This window comes from Symphalangus syndactylus, chromosome 5 (assembly GCF_028878055.3).
Source record: "Symphalangus syndactylus isolate Jambi chromosome 5, NHGRI_mSymSyn1-v2.1_pri, whole genome shotgun sequence".
Taxonomy (NCBI): domain Eukaryota; kingdom Metazoa; phylum Chordata; class Mammalia; order Primates; family Hylobatidae; genus Symphalangus; species Symphalangus syndactylus.
The window spans coordinates 38,948,000-38,968,320 of NC_072427.2; the positions used below are offsets into that span (position 1 = coordinate 38,948,000).

The 20,321-nt window shown below is 48.7% G+C and overlaps 1 protein-coding gene across 7 annotated transcripts in view; it reads right to left on the minus strand.

Annotated features, from left to right (window-relative positions):
- Positions 1–20,321, minus strand: part of SMAD3 (SMAD family member 3) — a 124,631-nt gene that overhangs the window by 83,570 nt on the left and 20,740 nt on the right. Inside the window, exon 2 of one of the 7 annotated variants that reach the window (XM_063638827.1) lies at positions 2,232–2,391. The exons of 5 other annotated variants lie outside the window; for them this stretch is intronic. Coding sequence is in view for 1 of the 2 variants with exons in the window: in XM_055278034.2 (XP_055134009.1) it covers positions 7,745–7,803 (59 nt within the window). In the remaining variant the exon portion in view is untranslated. Of the gene's footprint in view, positions 1–2,231; positions 2,392–7,744; positions 8,092–20,321 lie in introns of those variants that run through there. One more of the 7 variants, XM_055278034.2, reaches the window with a different exon arrangement.

Consider the following 20,321-nt stretch of genomic DNA (forward strand, 5'->3'; position numbering starts at 1 on the left):
GAAGAGCCAGTGCTCAGTGGCTACTCCGGGGGTAATGGAGAGCAGGGGACAGACCCCAAAGGAAGCTGGGTGTGGGGCCATCACAGCATAAGTGTCCTCCACATATGATGCACGCCCGTAAATATTTACTGAGCCCCTTGGTTCTGGGTCCTGAGCATGGCGGAAAACAAAAGAAATGGCCCCTGCTCTCAAGAGGAAGATAGACAGTAAATAATCACAGATTTAGAACTACAAGCTGGAGTAGGGTCTCGGAAGGAAAAGAACAGTCTCTATGAGAGAGTGTATTGGGGATAGAGTTAGGATGAAGGGGAGGAATTAGAAAGGGCTCTCTTAGATGACATTTAAGGGGAGACCTGACTCACATTCGCCAGCTGAAAACTATGGGGACAAGCATTCCAGGCAGAAGGAACAGCATGTGCACAGGCCCTGAGGAAAGAAACATAAGGTCAGGGTAGGCCTGAGAGGTTGAGATTTGAACCCTTGTTTGGGATTCAGACCCTCATCCTCAAGGCAGCAGGAGGCCCTGAACAATTTTCAGCAGATATGACAGATGACAGATGTACATTTCTTAGAGATCATGCTGGCTGCCGGTGGAGAATGGGCCCAGTGGAGAGGAGGGTGCAGGCAGGGAGACCAGGTAGGAGGGAGACGGGGCCAGAAACATCCTGATTTGGGTGAGGAAGCAGCAGTGGAGACGGGGCATTTGATGAACTTAGATATTCTGGGGGCAGAACTGACAGGGCTCGGTGATGTCCTGGATGGTGAGGGAGAAGGAGAAGAGGCTAAAATGACTGCTTCCCGAGGTCTGGATGGTGGTGCTTTTCATTGGGAAGGGGAGGCCTGGAAGAGGCTGTGCAGATGGCAGGGAGGGCAGGGGAATGAATGCAGATGAAGGCTTCGATTCAGGACATGCTCAAGCAAGGCCTTCAGAGGCAGCACAGCACAGATGTCAACAATGGGCCCTGGCCTGACCTAGGGCAATAGGAGGCATTAGCAGGCCCTGTGTTGCTTTAGGCAAGTTGAAAACCCCGCGGGATCTCCAGTCAGGGCATCAGGGTAAGAGACACATTCCTGTTCTCCCTCCTGTGCCCTGTCAGAGAGAAAGGCTTTCCCTTTTCTGGAAGTGCCAAAAATGCAGCACAGGAAACTCATTTTGCTGCCAGAGTGACTAATATTTATCACTGGTATATACAGTAGCCATTCTTCAAGGCCATGAATTTCTGCCCACAGCTAGAGCCACAATTCTCTCAGCCACCCTGCCCAAGCTCAGCCCTGCCTCAGCATTCCACAGGGCTGAATAATACTCTTTGCTTCCCGTAGGGGCTGTGCTTACCCAACAGCCCGGCATCTTCTCAGCATCCTGGGCTCACCGCATACAGCTCAAGGTTCAAGGTTTCCACTGTGGCCGTGGAGGTGCACCATGATCTCGTTCCCCTACCCCTCCTTACCCATCCTGCCTGAGTCCCCACCACCAAACAGAGGCAGCTCCTCCCTCCCTGTAGAACGCAGAGGAAGGACACAGAGGGCAGGAACTTTGGAGAGCACCTCATCCAACCTTTTTGTTTACTGAGGAGTAAACTGAGGCTCAGAGAAGTCAACTGACTTGCCTAAGGTCACACAACAGAGCTGAGACAAAAACTCCAGGCCAGGGCTCTTTCTTTGGAAAGAAAGGGCCAAAGGTGGCAAGGCCTCCTGACAAACAGTGCCTCCTGTTCAGGGAGGTGAGATGGAGCCACAGGTGGCTTTGATACTGAGAGACCCCCAGGAAGCAGACAAGGAAGAGCAGAGCCACTGGGACACCTGCAAGACCAAACTCTGAAAGAAGTCTGCACGCAGCTGCACGGTATCTGTCCCCAGACAGCTCTCAGATGGGAAGCAGCTTTCAGTACTAAAAGAGGGAGAAGAACTGGATCCCAGGACACAGACCTCAGTTCTTAATGGAAATGGCTTCATTCTTGCAATGCAGTTTATACATTTATCTAGGCCCAGAGTCTCTGTCAACGGAAGAGAGTGGGCAAAGCCCGCAGAGGAAGTACTTTCTTGTGTGGCAATGACCATCGGGGAAACAAGATAACACGGAGTATAGTGATCCAGTGTAAACTTGGCCATTTGTGCCAAGCCCTTTGCCAAAGTTATCCGTCTTCGGCCACCTGACGAAAGAGAAGGCACTCATGGGAAAACAGCTGGAAAAAGGACACTGCCCCAAATTAGTATGAATATTTATCACTTACTGGGGTCCACGATAAAGGCCCTACGAGGCTGGAATCCTTTCCAATCTCAGGTGTTCCTCGACTCAGGGATAATGAGGGGTGAGTGCAAAATGCAGAATGCCGGGAACACAGAGGACAGCTTCAGAGGGCAGGCCCTTCTTCCTAGAAGCTCCATCTTCTTCTAGAATCAGATACATTGATTAGTGTCTCTTCCCCAATCAAACCTGCGGCTAACCATGACTTGATGTATACAGTGACACCCTATAGCTGTGACGAGAACTGGGAAGGCATTCATTCATTCAAACACTCATTGAGCACCTTGTAATACCAAGTATTGTGTGAGACGCAGGGATTACAGAAGTTGAAATATACCCACTCCTGGTGGGGAAAAGCTCTTGGTTGTCAAAAGTTGGGGGCGGAGGTGGGGGGCAGACGAAAATCCTGAAATCCGATCTTATCTGTCTTCCTGCCTTTGAACGCTGCCACAACAAAACCAGCAGAGGCAGGCACTTTTAAAAGTAGGGCCCGTTGTGCACTTTCTCTGCTACGCACCCCTTTCCTTCCTCCAGGCTTCCTGTCTCCCTTCTGTACAGTCACCGCCAACTACCCTTGAACGTCAACACCTCTGGAAAAGGTGAAATAATTCTGCCACCTTCAATATGGCAAATAGCCTCTCTAATCAATCCAAGTAAGTGTTTATGGCAATCCAGCAATGAGCTTGGCACAAAGAAAGAAGTCCAGGGTGGTCACTCACGGTGATGTCAAAGCCAAAACGGTGGATCCAGGAGCACTGACAGTTGGAGGAAACCCTCCTCATTGTTGCAGCTCTGATCCAGCTCCTTGTTGCGCTGCGTGCTTAGGAAAACTGCACTGGGGTGGGGAGTCCACACACAGGCCCACACCCCACACACATTCAGCTCCACAACCAGCAGTCACAGCTGGAAAGGGGTAGCTGGGCTGAGGAAACTGCAGCCCAGGGAGGGTGAGTGGGACTCAGGGATCCTGGACTCCAGGTCAGTAGCACACACCAGCACAGCATCTACCCCAGAAGCCCTGGGCCAGACCCACCCAGCCTTAATGTCAGGGCACAGTTAGCCTGGACACAAAACCATGAATAACTCATGTTTGCATCGTGCTCTGCTGTTTTCCAAACTCCTTCTCATCCCTCACTCTCTCCTGATCATCATGCAGTCTTCAATACAGTCAAGGTGGGTCCTGCTATCCCCTTGTCGAGTGATGTGAAGTGAGTCCCAAGGAGGCCATGTGCCTTGTGTGAAACCACATGGAACAGGTTCAAATGTGTAGCTTTTGCACGACCTTGACTACACGACCTTGACTATAACTCTTCTAATGGGGTGATGGGAGGCAGGGGGAAGGAGTTAAGAAAAACAACAAAAAGAACAGTACAGCTCCGTACAAAGGAAGTTGACAATCAAATTTGGGCAGATGAATGACACACAGACAAGCTGCCTTCACAGAAAAGAGCTAAATTAATGCATTCAAAAATGTGTACTGAGCATGTACTACATACCAGAGCTGGGAAGTGGGCAGTAGACCATTCACAGACAGTTAAGACTAAGGAGATGCGACCTGTTCTGGGTTTAAAAGAAGAAAGGTACAGAGGAGTCTAGGAGGGCAACCCAGGAAACGTAACGGGGAGCTAAAACATGGCAGCAGTTGTGGAGAAAGCACATTGAAGAGGAGCTATGATGAGCCTCACCTGGGAGGAGCAGAGGGGCCGCACAGAGGTAAATCCAGAAAGCGGTCACTTCCGGAGAACTTTAAATACCAAGCTAAGGGACCACGTATCCTGCCTACAGAAACATGGTATATCCAGATCTTCCCAGTCCATTCAAGGTCACTTCCTGCAACTGACCAGCCAGGACCACCAAGAGGTTCAGAATTCTACCTGTTTAACAGAATTCCCCATCATACATTGGACGGTCTTGTTCTCATCACACCCAGGACAAGTCTATACACACACGTCATCCCAGTATGACCCTGAACTAGCACCTTGGACATACAATTCCCATAGATGAGGACAGATATGAACACTCACAAATCCACTCCACTGCTCAGAAGAATGTGGTGGAAGGCACACTTTCTAAAGGGCCGCATTTCACACATTTTAAGTGGTTTTCACACATTTCTGAGCAAGTGCATGACTGCTGTATGTGTATGAACATAACAAGTTTCAAAAGGGAAAAAACAGTGGTTAAATCTGACTCATCCTACTCTCCTGGCTTTTTTCTTTCTCTCAACACAAACTCATGCACGCGAGCATGCACACACAACGCGCGCACACACACACACACACACACACACACACACACTTTCACAGCATTTCCCCCAAGACTGATTTGAATAACATGGTGGGCCTCGAGGCAGGAAGGATTCATTGGGTCAATTCTCCTCACTCTCAACAAGCTCGCCTTCCAGGTGACCCATGAAAACACAATTTAAAAATGAACTTCTGGAAGGCAGGACCTGGTTCTACTCACACGGCCTTAAACAGATCAGGTGCCTCATAATCCTGATTTGATGGCAGAAATAAATATCAGCACATTCCAAGCCCTGCTTCCCACAGCTAAGGCTCTCCTAAAGACAAAGGCAAATTCAGCTGTGCCAAGTACAACTCCCAACACAAACCAGTTTGCATTCATTCTTGTTTCTTTCAGTGGCACCCACCCTTGGATTTCATGTCAGTAAGAGTCTCAACAGCTAACAAAGCACTTTAACATCCATCATCTCATGTAGATGCTCACACCAACTCCATAAGATAGGAGAGGCCAGAAGTATCGTTCACATTCGAAGATAAGGACTCTGAATGTGAACAAGCTTTAGGTCACTTTCCTAAGGTCATGTAGCTAATCAATCTCGATCTTGTCATTCCTTGCCTACAGATCTCACCTAAGTTACTGAGAGTATAACTGAACTTCCAGGATCCTGAAACCTTATTCAGCTTCTCCTAGGGATTAAATAGATATTTCATTCAATTACAGCTCAGCCTGTTCCAGTGGCATCATCATCACTGTCATCGTCATTGCTATATTGGCACCGACCAGGACAGGATACCAGAGCTCTACCTCAGAGAGAAGGCAGGCCTACCCACTACATGCCAGAGGGTGGGAGAGTCAGGGGGCTTGCTAAATTTGAAACCTTTATCTGACATCCAAGTATTTAAACAGCTCATTGACTCCCATACTAAATATTACTATAAGCTACAGTTTCATTTACCCTGTGCTGGGGCCAAGAGGGTTTGAAAGTAGAGTAAGCATAAATTAGGTACTGGAAAGTTTCTTATTTCCTGTAGTGTCAGATGTTCACAGTCAAAAAGAGAAGAAAAGAAGAAGCAGCGTCACATGGCAAGCCTCCCATCAAACACCAAACGTATGTATTTGCACATAATTAGTCCCTTTCGCTAACTGCCCAAAGCGAGTAGCACAACAGGAATTGTTCTAGACACATCCACGAGGACACAACCCAGGACTTGGGCTATTTCTATTTCTGCTACACAGCCCCAGAGCCTCCTGAGTCTCACCTCAGGGTGAGACAGACAGTTTCCCTGAGCACCCAAGGACGGCAGAAAATGCCAGGTGGAATAGAGCTGATCCTCAGTAACCCAGAACATACCCAAAGACATAAAGGAGCCAAAACCCACTTTTCCACTGTGATTTCCCCAATAGAAAGTGAGGAGGCTAGAAGCCAAAGCTCAACTCTGGTACGCTGCTCTGTGCCCTTGGGCAAGTCACTAGCCCTCTTTGGGTCTCTGGTTCCTCATAAAGGTAGAGCCTGGATTGGAAAGTCCCATTCTTTCTTCTGCCTCAGTGTACACATAAATGACCCATTCCTTTCTTTCCCACCCAATACAAACCTATCAGAAACTAAGTCAGTGACATGGACACCATTAGAGGAATACAATTGATTTTAATATATATTAAAATCAATTTGTATGTTTATCACAATATATGAGAGTATATCACAATATATTAATACTGTAATTAATACATTTATTAATACATTAACATATTGATACATGTAGCAAAAATCTACCATGTTAGCCATTTTAATGTGTATAATCTGGTGGCATTGAGTTCATTCACAATATTGTACAACCACCACAACTATTTTGTTCCAGAACACCCCTCAAGGAAACCCTGTATCCATGAAGCAGTCACTTCCCATTCCCCTCTCCTCCACCCCTGGCAACTACTAATCTGCTTTCTATCTCTATGAATTTGCCTATGGGGATATTGCATAGGAATGGAATCATGTGATATGTGGCTTTTGATGTCTGACTTCTTCAACTCAGCATGTTTTCAAGATTCATCCATGTTGTGGCACATACTTCATTTCTTTTCTTTTTTTTTTTTTTTTTTAGATGGAGTTTCGCTCTTGTTGCCCAGGCTGGAGTGCAAGGGTGCAATCTCGGCTCACTGCAACCTCCGCCTCCTGGGTTCAAGCAATTCCCCTGCCTCAGCCTCCCAAGTAGCTGGGATTACAGGCATGTGTCACCACGCCCGGCTAATTCTGTATTTTTAGTAGAGATGGGGTTTCACCATGTTGGTCAGGATGGTCTTGAACTCCTGACCTCAAGTGATCCACCCACCTTGGTCTCCCAAAGTGCTGGGATTACAGGCGCAAGCCACTGCACCCGGCCACGTACGTCATTTCTTGGCTCAAAAAATATTCCATTGTAGAGTGGAATATGCTTTTGAATTAATTGCTAAGTAAATCATTCACAGACTGTAGTAATGTTATTAGCAATAATTAAATAAGATAATCTATGTAAGGTACGAGGCACGTGGTGTGCAATCAGTTAGCATTCACTTTTCATCATCAACAAAAATTCCTCATAGCACACCTCGCTGGTGGTGGTGTCATCACATCTTCCTTGGGAATCAATAGGCTGGAGGTGTCATCTAGATCCCATCTTCTGAGTACATGAATCAAAACATTTCTGCACAAGTATTACATACTCCCCCAGTTCTCCAATGTGTGCGGACCTCTGGTGAGTAAACCTTCCTTATGCAGTAACCATTATAAGCTAGCAAAACACTGGAACACTTCTTCAAGTAATCTTGCCACATGAAATTTACCAAAATAGAAAATCCATGGGGAGGTGGGGTAATTCTCCATTTTTCAAAATGACTTACAACAGGATTCCTTTAAATGGTTTTCCCAGTAGTCTTAAAACACAATTCAATTTGCACAACCAATATTTCAACAACATACCTTCTCTATAAAATACTATGCAGCTGTCTGAGCTGGGCTCCAATTTTGGAGGACAGCGATGCTTACAAGACATGAGGAATTGATGTCTGCTTTTCCCCCTAATCAGCATGCTGAATCCAGAGACAGAAGTCCTGAGTCCTTGTCCCACTTTCCAGCCCTGTGACTTTGAACAAGAGCGGCTACTTCTTCTCATGTCAGTGTATTCTCAGGAATGCAGAAGTCCCAGCCACTTTCTCTAAGGCTGACACACGAATCAACAGGGCGGCACTACAGAGAGGAGAATTATCATGGGTACTCACAGAGTTGATCCTCGCTCAGGACATACGCTCTGTCCACAGTTTGGGGCAAAAGTCCACATTTGTGAAGCATTTCAGAACACTGTCCCATCTCCATGGGCTGCCTGACCCTCCTCCACACTGGCCCCCTCAGGAGCAGAGTCCACCCTCCCATCCATGTATGCCCTCCCACCGTCCCCAAGTCCCCCAGCTGAGCAACAGTGGGCCCTCGGACCCCCGCTGGGGATGCGTGGGACCCTCCATGCCCACTTCCACCTGCCTTCCGGGGGCTGTGGAGGCCTCCACAACCAAAGCAAGCCTCCCCAAGTGTCCTGTGGACAGTTCTCTCCCAACTCCCGAAGCTTGTTTTCTTTAATTAGCTCACTGTGGCAGGAGAAAAACGCAGCCCCACCCTTGAAATAAGCAGATCTGGGCCTCAAATGTACTCTGTGGTTTGCCTCTGTGCTGCCAAGCTGTTCGCCAGGGAGTGACAGGCTACCGGGGCTGAGGAGGCAGGGGCAGTAAGAAACCCCTGCTACGTTGAGATAGGCCTTTTTCTTCCTAACATCTGACATTCATTTCTCAACCACAAGCTGGGCTGCACCCTTTCCTGAGTCCCTGAAACCTGCGATTGTGGTTCCAATTAGGGGACGATTCCAAATCCTGCTGGCTTGCTTGCTCGCTCGCTCTCTCTTTCTCTGTCCCTCCCTCCCTCCCTCCCTCCCTCCCTCCTTCCTTCCTTCCTTCTTTTTTAATCAGCCTTGGGTAGGTTGGGGGGGGCAGTTTATGGCACAAAGCCCAATCCTCTCATCTCACAGATGATGAACTGAGGCCCAAAGTAACTGCTTCTTGGAGTCTCTCAGGACAGTTGTGAGCAGCACTTAAAGAAACACTGAAGACTCACCGTGTTAGCTCTTCCTAACACCGGTACTTAAGTTTATAAAAGATTTCTCCATATGTCATCTCAGCTGGGTCTCATCCTCTAAGGCAGACACACCCACGACCGCTCCATTTGACAGATGCATAAACCAAGGCTTAGTGGGGAATGGACAGTCGAAGGTCATGTGACTGACAGTGACAGGGTGAGAGGACCAGGATCCTTGAAGACCTTCAAACACTACAATTTTTCTTTCATTCCAGTAACTTCTACAGCACAGCCTGAAGAACTACTTAGAAGTCTGAGGCAGAGGCTCCCTAGAATCATACTCACAGAATCTTGGAAGTTAGACCTTGAAGGTCAGGATTCCCAGAGGATACCACTTTTGGTCCTAGCACCCACAGGAACTGTTTCTTCCTCCTCCCCTCATTCTTCACCATCATGACCACTGCTAGCATTGATTCAATCCCATGGACCAGACACAATGTTTACTCCTCCCCCTGCCCTCATTTCATGCTCATTATAAGATAGTTACCATTATACCCATTTTATAGACAGGTAAACCAAGGCTCCAAGAGGCTTGAACAAGCTGCCCAAAGTCAAATAACTAGTTAAGAGATGGAAATAAGGCCGGGTGCAGTGGCTCACACCTGTAATCCCAGCACTTTGGGAGGCTGAGGCAGGCAGATAGCCTGAGCTCCCAAGTTTGAGACTAGCCTGGGGCAACATAGTGAAACTCTGTTTCTACAAAAAACAACAACAAAAAACAACAACAACAACAAAACACGAAAATCAGCCCAGCACAGAGATGCGTGCCTGTAATCCCAAGCCACTCAGGAGGCTGGGGTGAGAAGATCGCTTGAGCTGGGAGGTCAAGGCTGCAGTGGGCCAATATCATACCACTGCCTTCCAGCCTGAGTGGTGGAGGAAGAACTTGTCTCAGAAAAAAAAAAAAAAAAAACGAAAAAAGGACAGAGAGATGGAGATAAGATTTGACCCAAGAATTCAGCCTCCAAGTACGCACATTTTTACCAACTACACTGCAACCAAAAGACTGAGGACTGCCTGATGAAGAAATGACTCACCCAAGGAGGCCATGGCTGAGTTAAGAGTCAAAATAGGGCCTCTCTCTCAGCTCACTGCTGGCTCATGCCTCTACACTAGGCTGCCCGAAAATTCACAAGAGTAAATGCTCAGGAGACCCCCAAAACACCTTCAACAAGAGTATGTTTGTAGCCTCTGAAATTCCTCAACTTTTATCACTATCAACAGAGCCACCACCACCTGGAAGCTTGGAATCTTCAGAGCAAGCGCACATACTCACTTGCCTATATGTTGTTTCTTAGCTCCGCAACCCAGGAGACAATGTGGGCAGACCAGGGATCTAGAGGCTGCACGTGCAAGACCAGCCTGAGACCTCCAGCCCCAGGATGCCAGTTAGGGTTGGCTGCATAATTTGTGGGGCCCAGTGCAAAATGAAAATATGGAACCCTTTGTGCAAAAGGCAAGGAAAAAAAATATATCAATCATGGTACTAAAATAGAAAGTTTTTTCTCTTTCTTCCACAGCCTCTCTCTTGATGTGTCATGGTATTTTTAATTTGCTATTTAATATTATTCTAAGTAAAGCAACATTAAAATTTTAAATTACATGAATTAGCATGAATTTTACCACTCCTATTTATATTGTGTGATGCCAGTTTTAACTACAAATATAAAAAGTCTTTAACTACTATGTGGAATCACCAACATTACACGAATTATATTTTAGGGCTTGGAGAAACATCCATAAAGCTAACTCAATCGTTTTTACTTCACTTCTCAATATGTGTGCATTCTACCATCACTCTTTATGCTTCCTGAGGAGTAAGGAAGATCTGAAAGGAAAAGGCATTATGGGTGCCCTATCTTTCCTTTTCCTTCTTCCGTCATCATTTTCAATATAAGTGGTTGGTGTCGGGGAAGTGATGTGAGTAATAAAGGATATGATGGGGTTCTTTGGTCGTTGATGTTTCTTAGAATGTCATCGCCTTCTTTCTACATCCAAGACAAGTTCCAGTTAGATGGAAAGCATCAGGACTGTCAGGGCCCTCGCTACTCAGTCGCAGATGTGACATCTCACACTCACTTTGGCTCTCACTCGACTCTCCCACATTGTAGGTCCGGCAGAAGTCTGTGCTCAAATGCTACATGTGAATGGGGCAGAAGGCTCAATGGGCACATGCTGCCCACATCTCCTCTATCCATGCTCATGCTCCAAAACACTAGGTCAAAGATAAAATTATTAAGAATTTCAAGATGGGCCGGACGCAGTGGTTTACACCTGTAATCCCAGCACTTTGGGAGCCCAAGGCTGGATCACCTGAGGTCAGGAGTTCGAGACCAGCCTCGCCAACATGGTGAAACCCCATGTCTACTAAAAAAAATACAAAAATTAGCCGGGAGTGGTGGCGGGTGCCTGTAATCCCAGCTACTCGGGAGGCTGAGGCAGGAGAATCACTTGAACTCAGGAGGCAGAGGTTGCAGAGAGCCGATATTGAGCCATTGCACTCCAGCTTGGGCAACAAGAGCAAAAAAAAAAAAAGATTTCAAGATGGTGACAGCAGAGCATTAAACCAAGCATAAGGCCCTCCTGAGCATGAACTCTATGTGACTGCACTCGTCATGTGCCCATGAAGCTGGCCTTGATGACAGCCACACCTGTGTAAGGACAGGCGCAAGACACACTTCCACAGCCGTCCTTCCATTTGCTGGCCAGTTCACCCAAAGCCAAATTAGGTTAGGACCCCACACTTCGAGGCTCTGGGTCTCAGATATGACGGCCAAAGGATCCGATATTGAAACACAAAAAGGATCTGTGTTTAATGCTCACCCACCTCAGGACCAGATGAGCCGGAAGACTTCACTGGCCTTCTTTAACCTTTCTAAGGCTGCCACACTGTGTGACAGCTCCTTTGTCCACCCAGTAAAGCAGGAGAGGTGAGCACACGGCCATCTTTTGATATGCTTAACACCAAGGGGAGAGAAAGGGACCCACCAACCATTTACCAGCTCACAGCAAGGTGGTAAACACCAAGCAATGCCTTGTACACATGTTAACTCAATCTTACAACCCTAACAGAAAGGTACCATTTTACTGCTGGAGAAACTGAAGCTCAGAGAAGTGGCGTGACTTAACCAAGACCTGCCCAGTCAGCTCAGCTGACTTCTCTAGACTTATCCACACCCACGGAGACCCCCTCATGCAGCCCTGCCATCCGCCCAGAAGCTGGGTTAAAACTCAAGTGCATTTAATGCAAGAAAAAAGAGTACGACTCTGACTCCAAACTCTCTGGAACATCAAGTCAGGAGCACCCTGGAAGGGTCTGATTAAAGGGTTAAAGCAAAGGCTCCTTTGAGACACATGTTAAATGTATGTGGCCACATCTTTGCCTACATCAGTGCAGCCCCACGCATTTCCCTAAATGTCTGTAAAGCAGATCTCACATAATTATGATCTCCAGCTCAGCCCTGGCCACATTAGAAGTAATGTATATTTATGAAGTGAAAAGCTCAGGTCCTGCCTCTAACACAGTTATTTACACTCATCAGCCCATGTTATCACACCCCGTCCTGCCTGGTCACAGCCCTCTCCTCAGGGTAGCAATTTTGAGCAGAGCTTGAATAAGATTGTCTCGTGCCAAGTCTGCTTTAGAAGGCAGCCAGGTAAATGCCCTTAGCCCTGCTCAGGAGGAGCCACGGGGTGGGATGGTGGGATGAGGGGCCCAGAGCATCAGCTATTCACCCAAAAGCAGGGTGAACAGGAGCAGCTGGTTCTCTGGTCCCAGAAGCTTTGCCTCCCATCTTGATGCCACTTCTGTTCACAGCCCTAAGCGTAGGGGAACATCTGATGGCTGGTGGATGGCCACGTCTTCTGACTTGCCCAGGCGCAGGCTGACTTCCTGGGTCCCTCACACCACAGGCCACCCCACGCAGGCCTCAGGTGGTCTCACTGCCTGCCCTGAGGACCCCTCCACAGGACTGGTGGTCAAGGGCCTGGAACACTGGAAGTGTGGGTCTGGGAAGCACCATGGTCACACAAAGAGCCCTAAAACAGAAAATGCAATCTGGGTTCAGTCCTCGCCTGTGTCCGCTCAGGTAAACCATGTGCCTTCTCAGAGCCTTGGCTTCCTCAGCCATCAACCGGGGGAGGCACCAAATGAGATCAACAAAGACGTCCGCACCACTTCACAGAACTCTGCGGGGGGGGACAGTCCATCCTCCCATTGGCCCAAGAGGCTTCTTTTAGGTGCTGCCAGAGGCAAGAAGATAGGAACCACCAGCTGCCTTTGCTTCCTTCAGGTAACCGCCTCCCAACCAGCGCTACCTCGCATGCCAACACAGCGCTGCAAGTCAGCAGGCGCGCTGACCCAGTTCCTCTTTCCCTTCTTAGCAGCAGCAGCTCTCTGGACTCTGAGGCAAAGTGGGCCTCCGTCTGTCCCCTTGGGATCCAGTTTGCTCACATCCTTCCTCTTAAATGATCTGCGCCTTGGCCACTTCTTGCTAGACTCCCTGCTTGACAGGGCTGCTGGGAAGACAGAGAGAGCAAAGTGCATAGACGACCCCAGCTTGCTACCAGTATCATCTGGGTGCCAGGAGCGTGACAATCACAATCCAGCCACCCTTCCTACCTCCACTGGCAAATCCTGATTATGTACCCCTGCACTGGCAGTGGAATGAGAGGCTCGCCGAGGTGGCGAGGCTGGTGTGGGCCCTGGCAGAGGTGTGGATCCTGAAGGCTTTATATTCACGGGCCCGCTAAGGTGTTCAAGGCAGTTTTTGCGTCCCTCATGGCACCTGATTTGCATCAACGTAGAGGTTTTACAGATAAGAAAAGTACATCTCAGAGAGGTTAAGGATATGCCGCGGAATACACAGCCAGCTCAGGGAGCCTAGAGTCCTGTCCTGACATCAGGGTTCCTTCCCCTCTAACAAGTGGCCAGACATGAGTGAAAAGATAGTAACTGTAGGGTTAGATGAGCGCCATCTACAAAGACAGGGTGGGGAAGGGAAGTTAGACTATAGATTCCAAACTCTCAAGTCCAGTCTTCCTATTGACTCAAAGCAGGCTACGAGCCTCGTAAGTGTTCATCATTGATTTTCAGACCACAAAACTCAGGGATGGGCAAGGGGGCCATTTTCCATGATGCAAAAGCCTGCTGTTATTGCCACACCTCCTTCCCTAAAGCTCCAGAAGACCCAACATACATGGAACATCGTGCCTGTTATTATATTTAACCGTCACAGCAACCCCATGATTTGATATTTTTAGCTGTTTAACAGAAGAAAGAAGAAACCCATTAAGAGGTTAAGAGCAAGGGCAGGCTTGGGCCTAAAGGGGCACAGCCCTGCCAGTCCTGCCAGTCCTGTGCCTTTTCAGCTACACCACATTCCTCTGGACAAACTCCCTCCACCACTCCTACCCCCAGCACCCTCCTCAGTATCCTGCCCCCAGCTTCCACACGGTGCATCATTGCCTATAATCATGGTTCTCAAGCTCAAATGCACATCAGCAGCCCTCAGAGAGTGTATAAAATTCAGACTGCTGGGACCGCCCTCAGGGTTTCTGATCCAAGAGGCCTGGGGGCAGGGCCTGAGACTCTGCATTCCTAGTAAGTTCCCTGGTGATGCTGACGCTGCTGGCCCGGGGCCACACTTTGAGAACTGCTGATTTATAGTAATTTAAAGTGTTCACCTAACAGCTGGGGAATGGTTAAATGCAGTTCATCTACTTGATAAAATATGTGCAATTATGAAAGCCATATATAAGAAAATGCTGATAAAATATAAAATTAGAGCATCAGGCTTGCACCCTGTGCTGGTCCAAGTCCAGTTTGACCTCCAATCCACCCCTCATCTTCCTGTGCTCTGCTGTGTCCTCCCTGGGGCTGAATCCTGACTTTACAGGCTCCAGATCAGGAGACCTCCAGCAGGGTTTAAATAATAGGAGGCTCTCCTAGCAAGCAGTGGGTAGGAGGGAGGGAGAGGCCAAGGTGTTTCTCCCCTCTCTCCTTTTCTACCTTAGGTTGGCATTTTTAGAAGCAGCTACAACTGCTCTACACAGGCCCACTGGTGACCCCAACCCTGGGCTCTGGGAACACCACCTGTTCCCGTTGTCCCTCCAGCCTAAAGGCAGCGGCTTCCTCCAAGTTCTGGGTCGACCTCACCTTCCCATGTGTGGCCTCTCAGCTGCTTTATCACCTGTGTAACCAAGGTCCCGTATTAAATTCCCTTTGTACTAAATACCTGATGTAGTTCCTCCTTCCCGTTTGACTGATACACTGATTACAGTCATAAGCATAAAAATGCTTATGCAAATGGACAATTCTAGAAGGCTATTACCTTCTAGAATTGAGAGCTTGGTAAACTTACGTTTTCTTTCCCCAAAAAACTTTAGAAGATTGTCAGTTATTATTAATATTTAAAACAGACACCAAGTGTACAATTTAAGAGGAAACAGAGGTGAGTCTTTACGTGAAAAAGGTTGGGGAACTATGAATCCATGACAATAAATCTAAGGAAACCAATCCCTGTACTTTCATTTCTAAAAACACCTTATTTTGGAGAAACCATGGCCACAGCCACAATGATACAACGGTTTCCCCTGAAAGTACCGGGTGGTTATCTGGGGGTGAGTGACTCACTGGTTGAAGAGGTCACATCATGTATCACCGCAACACCGGATCCTTAGCCACTGCGGAAGGGCAGGCTACTGGCAACACCCCAAACCGCCTTCAGCCATTTGTTACCGTGGAGGCAGGTCCTATCTCTCCTGTCAGGCTCTGGCCTGGAAGCCATCCGGGAAATCCCTCCAGAGGAGACTGGGGCCTGGAGACGGCTGGGGGAGCAGGAATAATACGCAAAGATGTTCAAAGAATAAGGGGACTTGGTTCAGCCATGCCCACCATGCACCATAGCAGCAATGTGTGTGCCAGGGCATGGGCAGGGCAGGGAGGAAGGTGGTATCTTCTTTTTCCACCATTTCGAGGATCTTTCTCTCCCGAGGGCACAATTAAAATCAAAAGAAACAGACTCCATGAAACCAGACGGTAACAATACAATAAATTCTCCTGGATTCCTGCACTGCACTCTAACAGCCCTGAAATAAACAGTTTCCTCCTTGGAGCTCAAGATGCAACCCTGTAGCAGGTAATCAAGTGCTCAAGTGGGGAGGCAGGGGCTTGGCCTTGGACCAAACACGGTTTGGTGGTCTGTTTATAATATTTTGGCTGAAACACTGCACACAACAGATCGAGAGGCTTACTGCTGTCATGGGTTACTTTCAGACCCAAGTCAAAGCCGATTTAAATCCCCAGAAAACAGGGAGACGGGAGTGCTGGGGAGGGGAACTACAGTTAGGAGAAGCATCTAGGGCTTTCAGTGAAATGTGAGTCTACCTTCCAAAATCCCAGGGGACACAGCTCAGCCTCTAAACACTTGGAAAACCAGGATTCAGCCTATAGTGAGTGGTTTACATCAGAGCCCATAAGCAAGCATTGAGAAGTGTTTACCACCCTGCCCCATCGTCCCCAAGCAGTGGACATCATCATCATCCTGCCCCATTCTTCCCAAGAAGTGACTTGGGCAAGTCACTGCCCTGCTCAGGAGCTCAGTTTCCCCAGCTGTCAGTGACGGGGTTGGGCTAGATGATCAGTCAAGTCACTTCTGAACAGGGCAGTAACTTGTGGCAGGGGACTCCTTCACAGCTTCTGAAGGAAATCTGAGTACCCCAAGTTGAAGTTCAGAGAGGTGAAATGCCTGTCTCATGAGCTACTCAGCAGCAAAGTTGGGATTTTCGGCAAAATTGGACTCGAGACTCCCTGCTCTTCCCACCACCCCAGGAGAGGCACCAAGATTCTAAGCACTGCATTCCTTCAGAGTCCGCCTCTCAGTCCTGCAAAATGGGAAGGCCTGACCCCGACTAAAGTGAACCCTGACTCCAGCCACTCCCAGTGCCACCTGTCACCACCCCCTTAGGGTGGTGTTCCACTCGGCCTGGGTGTGCCTCCCCCTCGTGCACACTTGTCCACACTCCCACGTGGGGGCAGCCCTCCCGGAGAGGGTGACCCTCAGGAAGCAGGAGCCTGTGTGGCTTCAGAGGTGAGGGCAGCAAACCCCAACACGACTGCTGGCCACTGGTTAGACCACCAAATGCTCCATCCAGCTCATGCTTCCCCACCCCCAGCACGCAGCGGTGCTACCCACTTACTGCCTGGCCACTTCCTAGCTATATGCCCTGGGCCAAGTCCCTCAGCCTCTCCAAGTCTGCGCCTGCTCATCCAGACTAGCACCCACTTCCAGGGACTGTCAGGGAGATGAAACGAAATGACGTGTGGGAAAGTGCTTTGTAAACTGTAAAGTGCAGCACGCAGGAAAGTAGTGGTGTCCCCCTTTCCCAGTGACATCAGCTGGAAAAAATTCATTCTTTTCTGAGGGACACGAGGAGAGCACACATGCCCACGCACACACACTCCCCATGGGCATTTTTTTCTGAGGCAACACAGTGTAGACAAAGAACTCTGTCGAAGAACTGAGGGCTGGCCTCAGTCCCTGTTCCTGCGCTAACTGTAAGTTGTGCCTGAACGCCTACAAAATAGGGATAGGACCACTTTGCCGTGTCTCCACCCAGGGCGGTTGTAAAGATAAAACAATGGGAAAGTGCTCTGCACATGATCAAGTATACAGAGCACTTTCCCACTGGTGTGACTCATCACCCCACCGGGAGGCTGAGGACGAAGACTGGCACTGATTGAAGGAAATTTGGCTCATTTTTCTGCTATTCAAGATCACCAAGAGGCTCAAAGAAAAAACAGTAAAGTAGCAAGGGTCATCTGGCAGGCAGAGCAGATGGAGGAGGTACATTCGGGTTTTCTGGGTGTCCCTCTGGGGTCTCCTAGCCTGGCCTCTTCAGAACTAAGCAGCCATACACCCCTTTTTTAAAGGCCCACTTTGCAAGAGAAGGCTGCTAGGTGTGCTCCACTCAGGACTGTTTGTGCAAATGCTTTATTTGGGGTCTCCCGGGAACTGTGTGGGCCAGGGTGCTGAGGGACCTTCCTTCTGAGCCTACTGGGCTCTCTGGAGAAAGGTCATCCTGACAAAGGTCTCTAGTCAGCCCTATCCACCCCACATGCTCCCCAGCACTCCCCCTTTTTTTAAGACAGAGTGTGGCTCTGTTGCCCAGGCTCAAGTGCAGTGGCGTGATCTCGGCTCACTGCAACTCTGCTTCCCGGGTTTAAGTGATTCTCCTGCCTCAGCCTCCTGAGTAGCTGGGACTACAAGCGCCCGCCACCACACCTGGCTCATTTTTGTACTTTTAGTAGAGGCAGGGTTTCACCATATTGGTCGGGCTGGTCTCGAACTACTGACCTCATGATTCGCCCACCTCGGCCTCCCAAAGTGCTGGGATTACAGGCGTGAGCCACCGCGCCCGGCCTTAGCATCCCCTTCTTACCCTAGAGCAGCTGCCCCCTCCCACTCGGGAGCATTTGAAATAGCCTTCCTAGCAGCGCTGAACTAAAAGTGGTGTGAAGCAGCAGCCAACCACCACTGTGTTTCCCTCACTGCCGCCCCACCACCTGGGCCCTGGGCAGCTTTGCTGCATTTGTGAGGTTTTCTCCCACAGCTTTTCTTGCCCGCCTCCCCCGCTTCCACGTGTTTTCACACTGGCCGACGCTCTCCACCTAGCCTGGGCTGGATTCTCTGCCCCAGTGTTTCTATAGTGGGCTTCCCTAGGCCCCTGCCCACCCACCTCACCTCCTCCAACCCAACAAGTAAAGCTAAGACAAGAACAATGAGATCCCAAGTCTATCGGGAGAGCCATTTAGCATCAAGTAACCCTACTGTGCACCCATCTTCTGGGCCACGGGCTCCAGGGAGAATTAGTCCCAGGTTTGGGACTCCAGAAAACCAACCCCAGACCAGAATTACACACAGCAGCACTTTATCACTCCTCCTGTGATAAAGGTGAGAATGGGGGATAAACTAACAAATGCGTGACCCCTCCCCGCTCCAGCTCAAGGTTTTTATTTTTATTCTTCTAGTTGAGATGGAGTGATCACGTCTGAGCTGTCAATCAGCTGGGCCATGTCAGTACAAGAACCCTGATCTAAACCCTGGCTTCCAAAGGGCTTGGCTTGCTCCACCCATTTCAGGCAGGGCTGGCATCACAGCAAAAACAATTTCAAAGCACAGAGACCATAAACACAAAATTAAAAGGTAAAGTAAAAAGGGAGGAGATGTTTACTGGAAACTTAAGTTCTGCTGCCCAGAAAATATAAGTCTTTTTTTAAACACATGCACAAACACACACGTCTATATAATGCCTCTGCCACCTCCCCCACCACCTTAAGAAATGCATACTTTGCTCTATACAGGGCTTTCTTATCTGCTCCTGATTACACTCAGCTAGTGACCATGAAATCTGGAATAATCACCCGCCGAGAAAGGAAAGCCTTGGCCACAACCAGGGCCGAACAAAGCCAGCCCTGCATTTACTGATGATCACACAACTTGCTCACATGACAATCTTGAGTTTTCTGATGCACAGATAATCACTCCCATCCATACCTGAAATGCAGCCACAGCTGAGAGGGTGCCAGGTGCCTACTGAAACCAAGAACAATCCTATTACATGGTATCTTAGGGTCCAAAGAGAAAAGAGTTTCCAACTGAAACTATGCAAGAAACTCAGGTGGGCAGATGGTAATCATCAAAGCAGGGATCTGGCAAAGAACACCCCCCGACTTGCAGACAAAGAAAAAACCTAGAGGAAAGTGTATTCCTGAAAGTAGAGCATTTTCATGGGAGCAAGAACATGAAGTCATTCTTGCTACCAATGAGGTGCCAACTAAGGCTGCTTCCCAGAGACACTGACATCACATTAGAAAGGAGAAGAGGCCGGCGCTGTGGCTCATGCCTGTAACCCCAGCACTTTGGGAGGCTGAGGCGGGCAGATCATCTGAGGTCAGGAGTTCAAGACCAACCTGGCCAACACAGTGAAACCCCATCTCTACTAAAAATACAAAAATTAGCCAGGTGTGGTGGCGGGCGCCTGTAATACCAGCTACTCGGGAGTCTGAGGCACGAGAATCGCTTGAACCTGGGAGATGGAGGTTGCAGTGAGCTGAGATCGTGCCACTGCACTCCAGCCTGGGCAACAAGAGCAAAACCCCGTCTCAGAAAAAAAAAAAAAAAAAAAAAAAGGAGAAGATATGCAATGTGATAGTGGGACCTGAGTGACTTGCTTTTGCTTGCTCAGGTCCATGTTCCTTGATCCATGTGTCCCATTCCACTCTCCATGCTCTGTCTTCTGATCCTCACTGTGTGGCCAGGACATAGAAGGTCTTCACTGCTATCACGCGACACTATAGTTCCTGAGGGCAGGAACTATATTTTCCATTTCTCTGAGTGCCTTGACAGATTCCTCATTGATCTGAGAAAATAGCAACCTACATCTGGCATGCGTCTACAACTGCATCTCAAACCTTGTTATTTGTAAAGCTTCTCATACCATCCCCCTTCATCTGTGAAAGCCCTGGAGGTTAATCAGCACCGATACAGTCTCCCCTCCTAGGGCTTATTTCACACCAATTAAGGATCCACAAGCCCATCCCTTTACCTGAATGAGATATTCCAACTTAGCTGCCCCTTCCCAGTTTGACCTTTTCTGTTAATATTTTAATGCAGA